Genomic DNA, 15786 nt, shown 5'->3' with positions numbered 1-15786 from the left:
GGAGATGTCAAAAAGTTTTCACTTGAGCTTGAATTTTGAGATTTGATTTCACAAAAATGTTAATCTTAGTTAAAAATAATGTAATGAAAGCAATTGTTAAGAAATCATTACCACTTCTTGCAGTCTTTCTCGACCACAGCTCCAGGCTCATACTGTTCGCCATCGACATCACAGCGACACAGAGGCAAAGACACACACCTACCATCCTGAAGGACACACAATATGATTAAGCAATAGGACAGGCATGGGCCAGAATTTCAAATATCCAAAGCAACACTTTACACACCTGTAGTGCAGAACCCTGTGGGCACTGACATCCTGGGGAGCAGGTGAAGTTGATGTTATTATCGATCCCTAGATCAGAGCAGAGCAATGCATCTTTCACACACGATGTCCACTCCTGACCACCAGCACAGCCACCGCCATCACCTACCACACACACATGAGAAGTAAAGACACACTAGAGATGTACACACTTGTTCTGTGCACACACTTACTGTATTATTGTGTATATGTACTCACTGCAAGGGTGCAGGTTGCAGGCGCTAAACTGTTGCGGTGTGCCGTGAGATCGGATAGGGCCTCGAGTTCTGCTCCTGTAACCACCACCACAGGGCACTGAGCACTCAGACCATGCACTCCATGGGCCCTTTGCACCTAGAAAAACATAAATCACAAATTGGCAACTCTGCTAATGTGGAACAACCACCATACAAGTAACTATAGAAACAGTAACATATTAAAACAGGTGCATTAATATAAACATCACAGCTGGGACAATAAATTCATTCATTTATTCATTTTCTACCGCTTGTCCGATCTTCTCGGGTCACAGGGAGCCTGTGCCTATCTCAGGCGTCATCAGGCATCAAGGCAGGATACACACTGGACAGAGTGCCAACCCATCGCAGGGCGCACACACACACACTCTCATTCACTCATGCAATCACACACTACGGACAATTTTTCCAGAGATGCCAATCAACCTACCATGCATGTCTTTGGACCGGGGGAGGAAACCGGAGTAACCTGAGGAAACCCCCGAGGTACGGGGAGAACATGCAAACTCCACACACACAAGGCGGAGGCGGGAATCGAACTCCCAACCCTGAAGGTGTGAGTCAAACGTGCTAACCACTAAGCCACCGTGCTCCCCAATAAATGAAATGTGATAGTTTATTATAAACTGTTTAGAATTTCTTAAAGACTTACCACTACAAGCGTAGATGCTACATGTGTCCAGCTCAGTACGGTCGCCGACACAAGGAAGGCCACCAGAAGCTGGAGGAGGATTGGTACCTGAGCGGTACCGCCTCCTGATGCCAACATCACACGTCCTGCTGCATGCACTCCAGGATGTCCACTCACTCCAACCACAATCAACTAGAAACATTTAGAAAAACTGACATGTGCTAGCATTTAACATGGCAAGGTGTATAGATTAGTGTAAAGCAATTATGAAAAGGCTTGAAAGTAAAATCCATCTCACCAGGGCAGGGAGCTGTGCCACATTGCATCTCTCCATTAATGCAAGTGCTGCTCACATAAAATCACAAAAACACGTAAAGCAGACACATGACTTGGAATAGAATCTAAAAATCTAATAGCCGTCAAAGATTTTAAAGATCCTCAGTAAAGCAAGACTAGTATAATACATACCAGTTGTTGCAGGGATCATATGGTACACTGGAACCCTGTGGATAGAGCACCCCCTGGTGGTAGCAGGGGCAGTGGTTGAGAAGCACACAGGAGTTGTTAAATATGTAGTAGCCTGGGGAGCAGTAGCAGCCATCATAGCACTCTGTGGCACACTCCACCGCAGTCATAGCATCAAGGCACACACGTGGACATGCTCCTCCCTGCTCCTGGCACTGCTCTTTAGTCATGTGGCTCATACCAATTGGACACACGTCTGCAAATACATACAGAAAACCAAACAATGGATATTTTGTGATTAATGCAAGTACTTTTGATGCATTCCAAAACTGTTTTTATTCTTGAAAACAAACAAACAAACAAACAAACAAACAAACAAACAAACAAATAAATAATCAAGGAAACCAGTAATGAAACCAGTATAAGTTGTTGTGGTCTGGTGTGGTTTTACTGCTACAGTACAAATTTTAAAATTAACAAAATTACAAAATGTCCTAGATAAGCATAAAGCATAATAAACATGAAAATAGTATTAATAGTAATATTTTTTAAAACAATATTCATGATTTTCTTTTTTTTACTTGCGTGACATTTTATTATATTTTCATGCATTGGAAATTTTCAAAAATATACATTTACTTTTGCACATGAGGTTTCATATAATTATGTGAAAAATGTTTCTATTCCACTCGTGGAATATTCTGAAAATAGCTTAAAGCAGTATTTTTGTTATAGTGAGAGGTGTGTAGGGGAAACCTGTGCAGGGCTGGGAGTTGCAGTCCCCTGTTTGTATATGAGGTCCAATGCAGCTGCTGCCTCCATACAGAGGTGGAGGAGAACTACAGAAACGTTCTCGAGTTTGAACCCCAGAATCACACTCGGATGAGCAGTCAGACCATGCTGACCATGCTGACCAACCCCCATGTACTGCAGAGGCAAATGAATACAATAAAAATAACAGATAAATATCACATCATGATCAATTCAGTGATAACTATGGAGATAAGATATTGTGTATCAAAAGCACTTCCGAACAATTTTTTTTGATTCTGAGAATCTGCATATCTGTATATACCTGGACAGTGTAATGTGTTACACGGCTCATGTTCTTCCCCATCCCCAAAGCAGGAGCCGGCGTCAGTGTGGTTACAGCTCCTAAAGCGGCGTCTCATTCCCACAGCATCCACATGATAGAAACATGTCTTACTGCACTCAGACCATGAAGACCACTCACTCCATGGAGCGCCTTTTAGAAATAATGAAACAGGAAATGAAAAAGTGGTAACGGTTTACACGCTTGATAGCTAAAACATGATTATTACACAATAAGCTGATCTAGGTGACCTATTTGTTGAAGAAGCTTCTAAATATATCATTTTACAACCTCTAAAATAAAACATGTTTTTAAATAATATAGTATGCAATGATTTATGTACTAAAGTATGTAATTAAGTAGGTAATTCATTGTAGTAATGCCTAAGAAGACACTAAAATGGCCTGCAAATTCTTGTACAATCTATAATTACAGCCGAATTGTAAAGAATGTAAAGGAAAGGAACTTTCCACATGTTCTCTTGACATCCCATTATTTTCCCCACTATCCTAGATTTTACTCTCTTACCTATGGTAAGCTATTACACAAAGACCAGAGAGAGACAAATCGAAACTTCAGACAAAATAAAAGTTCAATAAAAATGTGAATGGTAAGTTAAGACATTTACTGTTATTCCTCTATCTATAATGTACTGTACACAATGTGCCATGTACCTTGTACGTTGTGGTAGCCTAGTGTTTAAGGTGTTGAACTACTGACCAGAAGGTCATGAGTTCGAACACCAGGTCCACCAAGCTGCCACTGCTGGACCCCTGAGCAAGGCCCTTAACCCGCAGTTGCTCAGTTGTTTAAATTGAAATAAATTGTAAGTTAAGGGTGTCTGCTAAATGCCGTAAATGTAATGTACAACTGTAGTGCTGTATTATACTTAATGATGGCACTTAACTGGCTAAATAACTGCTAGCGTAAATCGTCAGTGGACTTCAGAATTTTATCTACATTTTTTTATATACAGATCATTGTATATTGAAATTCCAAAGAATGCTATAAAAAGTAACATGATTTTTTTTTATCAGTCACATCAGCTCAGGAATTTACACCTCCTCACCAGCAGAGTTCACCGTCTCTAACATACAATTTCCTCAAAGAAATAAACCGTATACGTATAAATAAGGCTGTTTCTGTGTTTGTCCCTTTGACAATTTTGGCTGTACATGGATATACTGAATAAATTAATACAATCTCTGCACATAATCCCTCTAACATATCCTGACTCCTGTTCCTAACCATTGTTAGTTAAGTTTAGCAAGCTAGCATAGCAGAAGTAGCAAATAATAATAATTATAAATCACTGGAATCTGACCTGGTGGGCAGGGTGTGTAGCATTGCCGGGCCTCTGTAGAGTCTCCAACACATGGGTCTACATTCACTGCTTGAGAAGGACTTAGAACTGACCTTTTGGGAGAGATAATTATAATTTAATAAAGAGTTTATAAATAATTTACAAATGTTCTACTTAGATAAGATCATTCTACCTAAAGCGTTGCTGTATGCCTATTCCACAGCTGCTGTCACATGAGGTCCATGAGGACCAGGCTGACCAGTCGCATTTGGGGATACAGCTGGAGTTATCACAAGAGACATGGCCATCTTGACACATGCTGCAGAATAAACACATTAATAAGTTTGGTCACAACTCTGCTAGATATTTTAGGTGAAAGAAATTAAGAGTAGCATTACTCACCAAAATGTGCAATTGTCTATGATGACATCTTCCCCTGGTTGAAGCACTGACCCTTCCCATAAGCATGCACATTTGCTCACATTGACACATCGACCATCTTGAAGGAACAAACCAACTGGACAACGACACCCTGGAAAAACAAATTGCAACAGCAGTAACAGTAGTGAAAAATATCTTGTTGTCTGATGCTATAAAATGGCTATAAAATGGCTTTACTGATGCCATGAAATATAACAGAACTCATTTGTTAGGTCAGTGGTACTGTACCTGTCATACAGTGGGAGGAGCAGTTATTCTCAGAGTTAAGGTCCAAACAGGTCAAAGGGCATGGCTCCACTCGACCTGCAGCACAGTCCGCGTCTGTCACCAGCACCAGGCCAGTAGCGCAGCCTACAGCAAACTACAGCTATCAGAACACCTCACAGCCACAGAGAAATTTATACACAAACAAACCCTAAGGTCTATAATAGCAGAGCAAAGATGTACACCCAAATAGCAGACAAATATCTAACCAATGCTAATAAAATCTGTAAAATTTATATTTTGTAAGTTTATGCCTATAAATGTAATAACTAACTTGTTTACTAATTGGGGACATGTTGTTTCGTAACAATACATTTCTCTTATTAACATCTCTACAATATCTATTCTTTCTTAAGCAAGAATGTTTGTTCAGCTGATACAGTAAATTAAAGTACATTTTTTAACCTGGTTAAAAAACCCTCAAATACAAGAAGGCCAGCTCAAGGTGATTATATTTTAATAAATAGCCCCAAAATCACAAGGAGGGAAAATATGTCATGGAGAATGCACATGATTTAAAAAAAAATGCTGCAAAGTCAAGATCTATGCATATACTGTTTCTGTGATATAAGTGGCTTGATGGGTTAAATGCAGAAGCTGCTACATTCACAAACCTGTCTGTGAGTCTGTGCCGGTTCCACATTGGTGTGTGTTGCAGCTCTGAGTCTGCATGGTCATTCCCTCACACTCTTGCCCTCTGTTTTTGGGTGGAGGGTTTGAGCAAGATCTGCTCCTTATCTTCACACCCCCTCCACATTCAGCATCACACTCTGACCACTCACCCCACTCAGCCCACTGCCCATCCACTGAGAGAGAGACATGTAGAGGACATAGAGGAACAAGAGGAGAGGAAAAATGTTAAATAACATCCTAACACTGACTAAATAAATCTAAATATTTATTTATTTATTTATTTTTTTAATAAAAAAATCTAAATCCTTATTTGGAAAGCTAGCCCTCACCAGAACAAGCCTGGAGGAAGCAGGCTCTGCTGTCGAACTGTGCGCCCCCACAGGAGCCCCCGGGCCGAGCGTCTCTCAGGATCTTACGCTGCCGGAACAGAGATCCCAGACCACATGATACACTGCACTGACTCCATGCTGTCCACGAAGACATCACACAGTCCACTGCAGGACAGAGCAAAGACTTAGAAAGCACTAGCAGAAGAGAAACACTGTACTACTTGTCAGGAATATACACTTTTAATTTAATACCTTTTTTTTTTACTTTGGTTAAACAATGACAAGCAGTTAAACTACAAATTAGACAGTAAAAAAAATTATTTAAATGTATAGTGTATAACTGTTACAGTATGCACTATTAAAAAACTTTTTTTTATACTTTTCATATTTTCCAACAAAAGTAACAATGTAAAGCACAAACAAGATGCTGGATAAAACAAAATGAAGTGTGCTATGATTTAAAAAAAACTTTGTGCTTGCTGTCATTACAATTAAATGAGAACTGTAATAGTGCACCTACCACAGTTTGTCTCATCTGAGCCATCAGCACAGTCTTTGTGGAGGTCACACTTCTTCTCCAGCCGCACACATTCTCCACTTCTACAAGCGAACTGTTTGGCAGAGCAGGGGCTTGGCACCAGGGGGCGCCTTGTAGGTGTTATTGGAGGGAGTGTGGAAGAACCTAAGATAATGAGAGAATATACACTGTATCACTAAAAGAAATTTAGTAAAAAAAAAAATGATTTATTAACTTTTTTTTTTAGGTGAAGTATGCATAGTGACTTTTTTTTGTGAATATATGTACCGCAGTGGTGTTCATCTGAGCCATCTGGACAATCCTTTTTTCCATCACACACAAGTGTTGCATTTACACAGCCAAAGCTTTTGCAGGAAAATTGGCCCTCTATGCACAGAACTCTGGGTAAACCACCATCATGAGGGGTTGTTATGTTCCACAGTCCTATAAATAATATTTGCTACAAGTTAAACATATCCATTTGATTAACTTACGGGCTAAGGAATATCAATTAGACTACTGAATACCATTCTAATGATAAATATCAAAACACAGATTATATATGTATACCTGGCTGGCCAGTTGGTCCTTGAGGGCCAATACCAGGTACACCAGAAGTAATGGGTGAAACGCTTGCCACTCCCGGACTGCCATCTTGTGGAGACTTGGTGTGAACCCCTGGTAATCCTGATGTATAGTTCTGGTATCCAGGACTTCCTGGTGTTACCGTGTGATTCCATAAACCTGGCAATCCTGGAGTGGGAACTGTGCCTAAAGGTGAACAGAACACAAAATTGTTGCATTTATATAAAACTGAAATTGTCTGTCAGGCAATGATGTGCATTCCAGTCCAAATTAAAGGTGTTCCATTCAGTCAAGGCTCTGTGTGCGTCTCTCAAATTCTTCTACACCAGCCTTGGCAAACGATGCCTTTTATGGACTGGTCTTAGAGAATAAGGGCATCGTCATGCTGGCACATGTTTGTAACCCAGAATTCCAGTGAAAGGAAAGTGTACTGTTACAGCATATAAAAGACAGCCCAGACAACTGTGCGTGCCAATCTTTGTGCCAATCATATGGGGAAGGTCTACATATAGGTGCAATTCTCAGATGTCCACATACCTTTGGTCATATAGTGCATTCATAAAGTCCTAAGGTGACCTCTTAGTATCAGACAGTTTTAAGGAAATTCTTCAAGTTAATCTAAAATCTAAACCTGTTTTCTAAACAGTTGTTAGAGAAGCACTGAGACATAAAACCCACTTCTCTAATCTATCTGACGTCACACATCATAGCTATTAAGTGGCAATGAAATAATATATTGTTTTACAGAAACACTGAAATAGTATGATTTTGTTCCTGACATTTAGTGACTATAGACATATACTACACTTCACAGCACAGCTTGCCTGAATGATATTATCTGCACAATCTGGCCTGCCATAACAGAGAGCTGATATAGGCACACACTCTTCACTCACACGGTCCAACTGGTTGCAGAGACACAGTGTCTCTATGCCAACACCAGAAGGTGCTGTGGTCACTAACTTCACTTGTTGATTTGACATATAAATTCATGGACATGGCATTAACCTTGAAGATCTTTTCTCAAATGATGATAAAATGGAAATTCAAAATTTTTCCCTGTTTATTTATGTAGAATGCTTACCTCCTTTGCAGCCCAGGATCTCCACTCGGAGATAGAAGGTGTGGCGGTACTGCACTGGTATAATCCGCAGGAACCGAGCTCTCACAAGCCTGCCCAGCCAACGTGTAACAGGTGTCCTGCCTATCATCCGCACCTCAAAGATCTGTCAACAAATGTGAAGTCAATTCATGCTAATTAATAAATAGGCCTTACAGTATATGATCTTTTTTGTTTAAATATTAATACTGTAGTTATGTTACACCTTCGGGGCTGAGCCTTTATCTTCACTCTCAGTAAAGTCCATGAAGTGGTTCTCAGACAGAGCGAAGGCCAGACGGTACTTGGAGAAGTAGCCCCACATGCGTTCACTGCCCTGTGTGATTATCCCTGATATCCAGGTGGGCTCCAGAAAATCCACCTGGATGTAGGGCTGGGGGTCTCCTGGTAAAGGGCTCCATCCTGGTTCCATCACTAAACTATTTGGAGAATATGACAAAATGCTACCAGTGTTAAGATATAAGTAATATATCTTAACTAATACCTATAAGATATAAAAGTTATGCTTAAACAAGAAATAAAACATGGAATGATCAATGACAGGGTGATACACAAAGATGGACAACATAATTTTTATTTACTCTAATTTCCCATATAAAGTATTATTTTTAATAAATGCATGTTCTCAGGCATGTACTTCCTCTTATACTACAACAATTTTTACCAACAATTCCAATTGTAAAGGTGAAACAAAGAACAAAAATAGCAATGCATTGTACTTTTTGTTGTTTTACAGTTACATTTACTGTTATAAAGAGCTGACACTAGAGACTCTAGTGCATGAATGTTTAATGAAATAGACGTTATAATAGTAATTGCAATGTATCAGAATGAGTACATTACTACAAATTTGTGATTTTTTTTCTTAGAAAATTAATCAGCATGTCCAATAAGATTCAAGAATCTTACAATCAAACTAGTCTAACGATTTATAATTTGATAAAAAAAATTTACCAAAATGACAATGTATAGTCTTGGCTTTATAAGATAATCCCTTTATTAGTCCCACAGCAGGGATATTTGCAATATGTACTGTCTATACTGCATACAGACAAGATACAAGATACAGAAACAAGATCAGACTTGTTCTTTCAAATCAAACAGATTAGTGTCAGGGTTTGCTTGGACAATGCTCTACTGGTACACTAGGGGGCGTTCTGGCAGTGTTATGTTTTTGTGCAGTGTGTCTTTGTTTATGTTCATATTCACCTGTCTTTGCCCGACTCTAGCCTTACTTCTTACTCTACTTTGCTTGGACAATGCTCTGCTGGTACACTAGGGGGCGTTCTGGCAGTGTTATGTTTTTGTGCAGTGTGTCTTTGTTTATGTTCATATTATGGGGTCAGAATTGTTTCGTTATTCTGAATAAATACACTATGATCCACAAATAAATATAAAGAGTTTCACAAATATTTTTACAAATTTCACAAAAAGAAATGAAATTCACGAATAAATTAAATGGGATTTGCAAATAAAAAAAATATTTATAAATTCTATTTATTTGCGAATTGCTTCCTGCTCATTTGTGAATCGCGTTCTGTGCATTTGTGAATCACTGCACGCATTTGTGGATTGCGTTCTGCGCATTTGTGTATTTGAAACATTTCTAACTTCAAGACCTGCACAAGAATCCACAAATAGGTGGACTCCGCCCACCGTCTACTCCAGCCAATCGGACAACGGTCTCGTGGCGCTGACCAATCGTGGCACGGTCTACCTCAAACCAATCACGTTCTGATTTACTCGCACTATCACAGTGTAATATGTACTGCAAAATACGATTAAAAAAAACAAATAAAAAACATTTGTCGCAGATTCGAGCCCAATCTGGTAACCCTGTATGGATTGTAGCCAGCACTAAGGGTTAGTTCAATTCTGCTTTCTTTGGAAACGATTTCAGCATCATCAATGGGTCCAGTGGTAGTGTGAAGAGCGAGTAAATCAGAACGTGATTGGCTGGAGTAGACGGTGGGCGGAGTCCACCAATTTGTGGATTCTTGTGCACGTCTTGACGTTAGAAATGTTTCAAATCCACAAATGCACAGAACGCGATTCACAAATGAGCAATTCGCAAATAAATAGAATTTATAAATATTTTTTTTATTTGCAAATCCCATTTTATTTATTTGTGAATTTCATTTCTTTCTGTGAAATTTGTAAAAATATTTGTGAAACTCTTTATATTTATTTGTGGATCATAGTGTATTTATTCAGAATAACGAAACAATTCTGACCCCATATCATATTCACCTGTCTTTGCCCGGCTCTAGCCTTACTTCCGTTTCATGTTCCTTATGTTTCTCTGATTACTTTTCCTATTTATACCTGTTGTCTTGTGTTTGTTTTTGCTGAGTCCTTGTCTTTTGTCTCTCAATTTTGTTTCTAGTTTTCAGTCATTGGTTTCATGTTTTTGGGTTTTGTGTTTATGTGTCTGTAGTTCTGTTGTTTTAAAATATATTTCCCTGTTTTTTTGCTATCCATGCATTTGGGTCTAATTTTTTCCCACGGAGACACCCGTTTACTGACAGATTCACACCATGTATAATTTTTTCCCACTACACTTGCCCAGACACTCACACATTAGGTACGATGTTAAGGCGCCCGGTGTCGGCTGGATTATTTTCTCTGGATGAAGAGGCGGTCAGCTGACCATAATGTACACGGCCATCCTCCAGGCCCAGAGGAGAAGAGCAGCTACCTGTGGAGCATGGATTCTTATTAAAGTCACACTGACTGACTATATATTTACTTATGTCCAACTTATGCCATGATCATTTTAGCACTGTAGTGAACAGGTTATAACTTCAACAAGATTAGACTGAATCTCCTGGTTATACAAGTGCATTTTTTGACCATATAGTAAAAGAGGGTACAGTTAATATAATTAAGACCATATAGTTCAGTTACTAGAAAACATATAAATAGTGTCACAGAATTACTGACAGAAGGGATTTGTCACAGCCACACAACTCAGTCTTAGAGTGCAAATTAAAATGAATAGATAGATAGATAGATAGATAGATAGATAGATAGATAGATAGATAGATAGATAGATAGATAGATAGATAGATAGATAGACAGACAGACAGACAGAGACTAAAGTTGAAAGCATCAGTTGAAAATGAATTAAAATGTTGTTCAGCATTAGTATTTACCCAGATAGCCAGGTTCTTCATGCTATAAAAAAGAAATAAGAGACAATACAGAGAGAGAGAGAGAGAGAGAGAGAGAGAGAGAGAGAGAGAGAGAGAGAGAGAGAGAGAGAGAGAGAGAGAGAGAGAGCATTAGTCATATACAAAATAAAGTAGACTATCAGCTTTGCAAATTAATATGCATTTACATAGAATCAAGGTCTTTTCCCTAGAATTGAATCTTTCTTACGGCATGATCTCTTTCAATGATTTCTTTTCTTTATACTATTATTCTTTGAGCATATTGTGTTTTATGTCTTACTGGTGTGATTGTTGGTGTACTTGCTGTCGTGACACTAGCCATACTAGGCGTCCTGAGTGGAGCAGGTGTAGGTGTGACATGAGTACGATTCGTTTTAGAGACACAGTCTCGCTCATCAGCTCCATCTGGACACTGAGGAATCCCATCACAACGCTGTGCAGCCTCAATGCAGCCCCCTGGAGGAGGGCATGAAAACTGACCGTTGGGACAGCCTCTGGAGCTTGGGGTAGGAGATGGCTGAGACCCTAGAGATTTCAGAGAAAGAAATTTCAGAGTAAGACAACACAATGAAAATGCATAGTGATGCCGTGGGGACAGGAGTAGACAGCCACTCATACTCTGAGAGATAAAGTGAAAGAACATTGACACTGAAGTGTTATAAAACAAATAGAAGTGTGAATAATAATACTAATACTACTACTACATAAGAAAAAAATATAATAATAATAATAATAATAATAATAATAATAATAATAATAATAATAATAATATAGTTACTTATAACGTATGAGTAGATTACAGAGGTGTAACATGCACATTATGTTTTACTCTGCTACACATATCAACAAAAGGGAAATGAGCTGTACACACCATCTCCACACCCCATCAGCTCCACTCGCAGGTAAATGCCATTCTGGAAGTCATGAGGCAGCACCCGCACAAACCGAGCTAACACCATCCTCTCCAGTCTGTTCTGCATAACACTTCGATCATCGTGGTTACCCAGGAACACCTGCAGATAGGTCATTATTCAACAGAATCTGTATAGAATTTGAATGGAATTTACATGCTAAAATAATTAATATCCCAATCATCACCATTCAAATTAGAACAACCTACAATCACCTTCCACTTTATATGGAACACTAATTGTCACAGAATTGGGAAAAAAATTTCTACAGGTCTCAGGGACTTTGGCCATGACATGGTTGTTGGTGGATGATGAGAATATATTGGAACATTTCTATCAGTTTTGTTGACGATGTGCCCACTGTAACCTCAGTTCTTGACTAGCAGAACTTGATGTACTTCTCTGTTGTTGTAGCACATCCACTTCAAGTTTCAATATACAGTAGTGTGCATTCTAAGATGCTTTTCTGCTCACTGCCAATAGGTACTGTAGCCATTCCGTCAGCTCAAAACAATGATTATATGGTGATTCTCTTCTGACTTCTTTCTTTCATTCAAGAAAACGTTTTGGCTTCCATCTGTAGAAGTTCCACTCAATTTGATGTGTAAACAGACTGTTATTTGATGTGTAAAAAGACTGTTATGAGAGAAAATCCTAGTTCAGGAGCCTCAAAGCAGTCCAGTTTCCACCAACAACCATGTCAGGGTTAAAGTCTCTGGGATATAATTTTTTCCCCAATATTGATGTTTGATGTAAATACTGTACAGTATTAACTGAAGCTCTTCACCTGTATCTCTATGATTTTATCTATTGCTCTGTTGTTCCTAATCAAGTGTTTGGTGATTGCATATCCGTTAGTTCCTATTGTTTATTATTACTTCCTATTTATTTTACTGTTTTGATCCTTCTCCTACAATTCCTTGCCTTACCTTGGCTTTAGGGCGAGCGTCTGTGATGAGCTCTTTGTAGGTGAACCACCGACTGCCGTTAGAGCTAAACTGCAGGTAGAAACTGGACACAAACGTGTCAAACTGACCACCACCTTGAGTGAGTAATCCTAAAAAACACAGGACAGGTTCAGTCTATGCATTACCGTTTTTACTACAGCTCAGTAAATCATGTCATCAGTCAGGGCTATACATTAAACATTAAACCATAGGAATGTGGTTTGAGGCAGATGTCATTGCATTAATTACATTAATTCCATTAACAAACATTGCTGGTTTATTCCACCAACTGTGTATATTTACCCCTTGTGACACACACCTGTGATGTTGTATGGTCTAAGCAGGTCGATCTGCAAGAAAGGGGCCTGGCTGTGGTGTGTATGGGCATGAGGGGCAGATGGAGGTAGCTCCCTATACTCCTCAGGTTCAGGGCTCCAGCCCTGCAGGTCACTCTGAGGGTCATGAAAGTGGAGGCGTCCTGCTGAGGCTGGATGACCAGGTTGCTGTGATGAGGCACTAAAACTGGAGGTAGGTAGAGACTGTACTCCCAACGGAGACCAACACTCATCTATAAAGAACATGGAGAAAATGAAGTAGATGTAAATTCAAATCATGTGAAATTAACATCTTTGACTGTTTTCATACTATTTTTAACTGACCTCCGGGCGGAAGAGGAAAGGTTGGTATAAATGGTGTAACCTCTGGTGCCTTGGAGGACTCAACAGTGATCGGCAGAGCTGCTGGGGTTGTTGTGATGATACTGACATTCTGGGCTAAAAGGAGTGTTAACAAATAGCAAGTTTATAACTTGTTGTCATTCAAATCTAAATTTTCACTTCACACTATAATATGTTGGGCAGTTACCATTGTCTTCACAATAGCAACACCTGTTTTCTTTCCCTGGTATTAGAGTTTGACCCTGTAGAAACAAAGCACACAATCAAAGTGTAAAGAGAAAAGCATATAATGTAAACCAGATGTTATCCTAATAAAATAAAATCCCCAGGTATCTGAACAGATGAACATTTAATCAGTACAAAGAGCTTTGTTTGAGAACTACACACAGACGCACCTTTGGACATCCAGTGGTAGCGTACGGGCAGAAAGGTGCACACTGTACTTTAAGGTTGGACAAACAGTGGCAAAGATGACAATTACTTTCTTTCCAGTGATCACCCACTGCATGCGTGTGTCCCTGGTACTCACACTCTTCACATAGCTCGGTCTGACAGCTAGCACATGCAAACACACACAAAAAGAATGCACATATACAATAAAATGAATATATGTGAAAATACAAGAAACAAGCACCTCTACTGTACCATGCCATACTATACTATACTATACTATACTATACTATACTATACTATACTATACTATACTATACTATACTAACTAGTAGTAGCTGACTTTACCTGGATTACATAACCCGATTGTAAAATTAAACGTGTGTAGTATTTATCTACTGTAAGTCCATACATACAGTACATTGAAAATATGTGAGGATTAAATGCTTGATTTCAATTCATTCCTAATTATTTAATTATTCTTAATACATGTTACATAACAGCTGGAATTATTTCTTATTTCATGCCAATATATATATATGTATTTGAGTGAAACTAAGAGACTAAAGGTTTGTAAAGGTTTGTAGTTGAAAGTTTGAGGATCTGTTGCAGGAATTCTCACCGTCTAGCTTTCCGGTAAATACCACGGCACTGTCTGCCATTGCCGTGTTTGGACGGATTATTTGGGCTGCGAAAAGACCACTGAACACTTTGTACTCCACATGGACCCAAACACTCACCCCATGGGGACCAGGATGACCATCCACAATGAACTGAAATATCATACATACACACATACACAAATACACACACACCACTGTCTTAGACCAAATGAGGGAGAAAAATTTGGTGAATGATTCAGTTACAGTGTAAGTGTGTGTGTCTGTGCCGTGTGTACCTGAACACTCTGGATTGGCTTGACAGTGCTGCGGTCTTCCTCTCTCACACCTACAAATCTCACATCCCATCTTGACCTGCTGACCCGGCCAGTAGCGCAACCCTGACACCTCACACACACACTCTTCTGGAAGCACACACTGCTGCATGTGATTCATCACTTTCCCCTCTGGGCACCAGCAACCTAAAGAAACAGATAATGTGAGATAAAGCATAAAAAAGGGAAGATTAGAACAGAGAGACACACAGACAGGAAAAAAAAAGAATTAACAGCAAAGAAAATACATATACAGCTTACCTGTGAAACACTGAGCACTGGGATCACAGGACGTATCACTTGATATATGAGCACATGTCAAAGGACAAGGAGCACAAGCATGTGATACCAGACCAACAGGACAGGAAACATTAGCACATCTATCCTGAGGACATGGCTCTGCCAGCAAAAACAGGAGGAAGAATTAAAAAAGAGATGCTTCTGCCATCAGTACACTTCACTCTCAGTTTTAAGCAGTGCTGCATTACTGTAGCTGGCTTACAGATTAATGTTCAAAATATAATAATATAAGCACATTAAACAGAGTCAGAAATGGTACTGAAATTGAACAAAGGTTCAGGGACCCTTTTTTTTTGTTTTCATGTCACATACAGTACATATCACATACATGTAATGGAATTTCCGATGAAAAGTATTTCCGTAGTTCCTTGTTCGACATTTCCACAACAAACTAACATCATACATACACACATAATAAAAATAGAATGTATTTAAATATAACAAAGAAATGATAAATATATATTAAACATTTATACAATGTTCCTTCTGAGCGCTAACGTAGGTCTCACTTCT

The 15786-nt window shown here is 39.1% G+C and overlaps 1 protein-coding gene across 2 annotated transcripts in view; it reads right to left on the bottom strand.

The window, feature by feature from the left end:
- sspo (SCO-spondin) overlaps positions 1-15786 on the bottom strand; it is an 82936-nt gene that overhangs the window by 34233 nt on the left and 32917 nt on the right. For both annotated transcript variants that reach the window (XM_027149281.2, XM_047811316.1), the window contains 31 exons: positions 15235-15372; positions 14938-15120; positions 14662-14812; positions 14045-14204; positions 13837-13891; positions 13632-13745; positions 13292-13540; positions 12955-13082; positions 11986-12127; positions 11395-11639; positions 11097-11118; positions 10519-10639; positions 8147-8360; positions 7906-8047; positions 6807-7007; positions 6525-6680; positions 6240-6401; positions 5720-5884; positions 5372-5563; positions 4722-4844; positions 4455-4584; positions 4246-4371; positions 4074-4165; positions 2732-2902; positions 2413-2583; positions 1660-1912; positions 1490-1536; positions 1213-1383; positions 523-657; positions 287-429; positions 112-206 (listed from right to left, as the gene is read on the bottom strand). In XM_027149281.2, coding sequence (XP_027005082.2) covers positions 112-206; positions 287-429; positions 523-657; positions 1213-1383; positions 1490-1536; positions 1660-1912; positions 2413-2583; positions 2732-2902; positions 4074-4165; positions 4246-4371; positions 4455-4584; positions 4722-4844; positions 5372-5563; positions 5720-5884; positions 6240-6401; positions 6525-6680; positions 6807-7007; positions 7906-8047; positions 8147-8360; positions 10519-10639; positions 11097-11118; positions 11395-11639; positions 11986-12127; positions 12955-13082; positions 13292-13540; positions 13632-13745; positions 13837-13891; positions 14045-14204; positions 14662-14812; positions 14938-15120; positions 15235-15372 — 4597 coding nt within the window. The remainder of the gene's footprint in view (positions 1-111; positions 207-286; positions 430-522; positions 658-1212; positions 1384-1489; positions 1537-1659; positions 1913-2412; positions 2584-2731; positions 2903-4073; positions 4166-4245; positions 4372-4454; positions 4585-4721; positions 4845-5371; positions 5564-5719; positions 5885-6239; positions 6402-6524; positions 6681-6806; positions 7008-7905; positions 8048-8146; positions 8361-10518; positions 10640-11096; positions 11119-11394; positions 11640-11985; positions 12128-12954; positions 13083-13291; positions 13541-13631; positions 13746-13836; positions 13892-14044; positions 14205-14661; positions 14813-14937; positions 15121-15234; positions 15373-15786) is intronic.

The sequence above is a fragment of the Tachysurus fulvidraco genome, chromosome 3, assembly GCF_022655615.1.
Source record: "Tachysurus fulvidraco isolate hzauxx_2018 chromosome 3, HZAU_PFXX_2.0, whole genome shotgun sequence".
Lineage (NCBI taxonomy): Eukaryota > Metazoa > Chordata > Actinopteri > Siluriformes > Bagridae > Tachysurus > Tachysurus fulvidraco.
The sequence above is the reverse complement of the archived record's forward strand: the minus strand, read 5'-3'. Positions and strand labels throughout refer to the sequence as shown.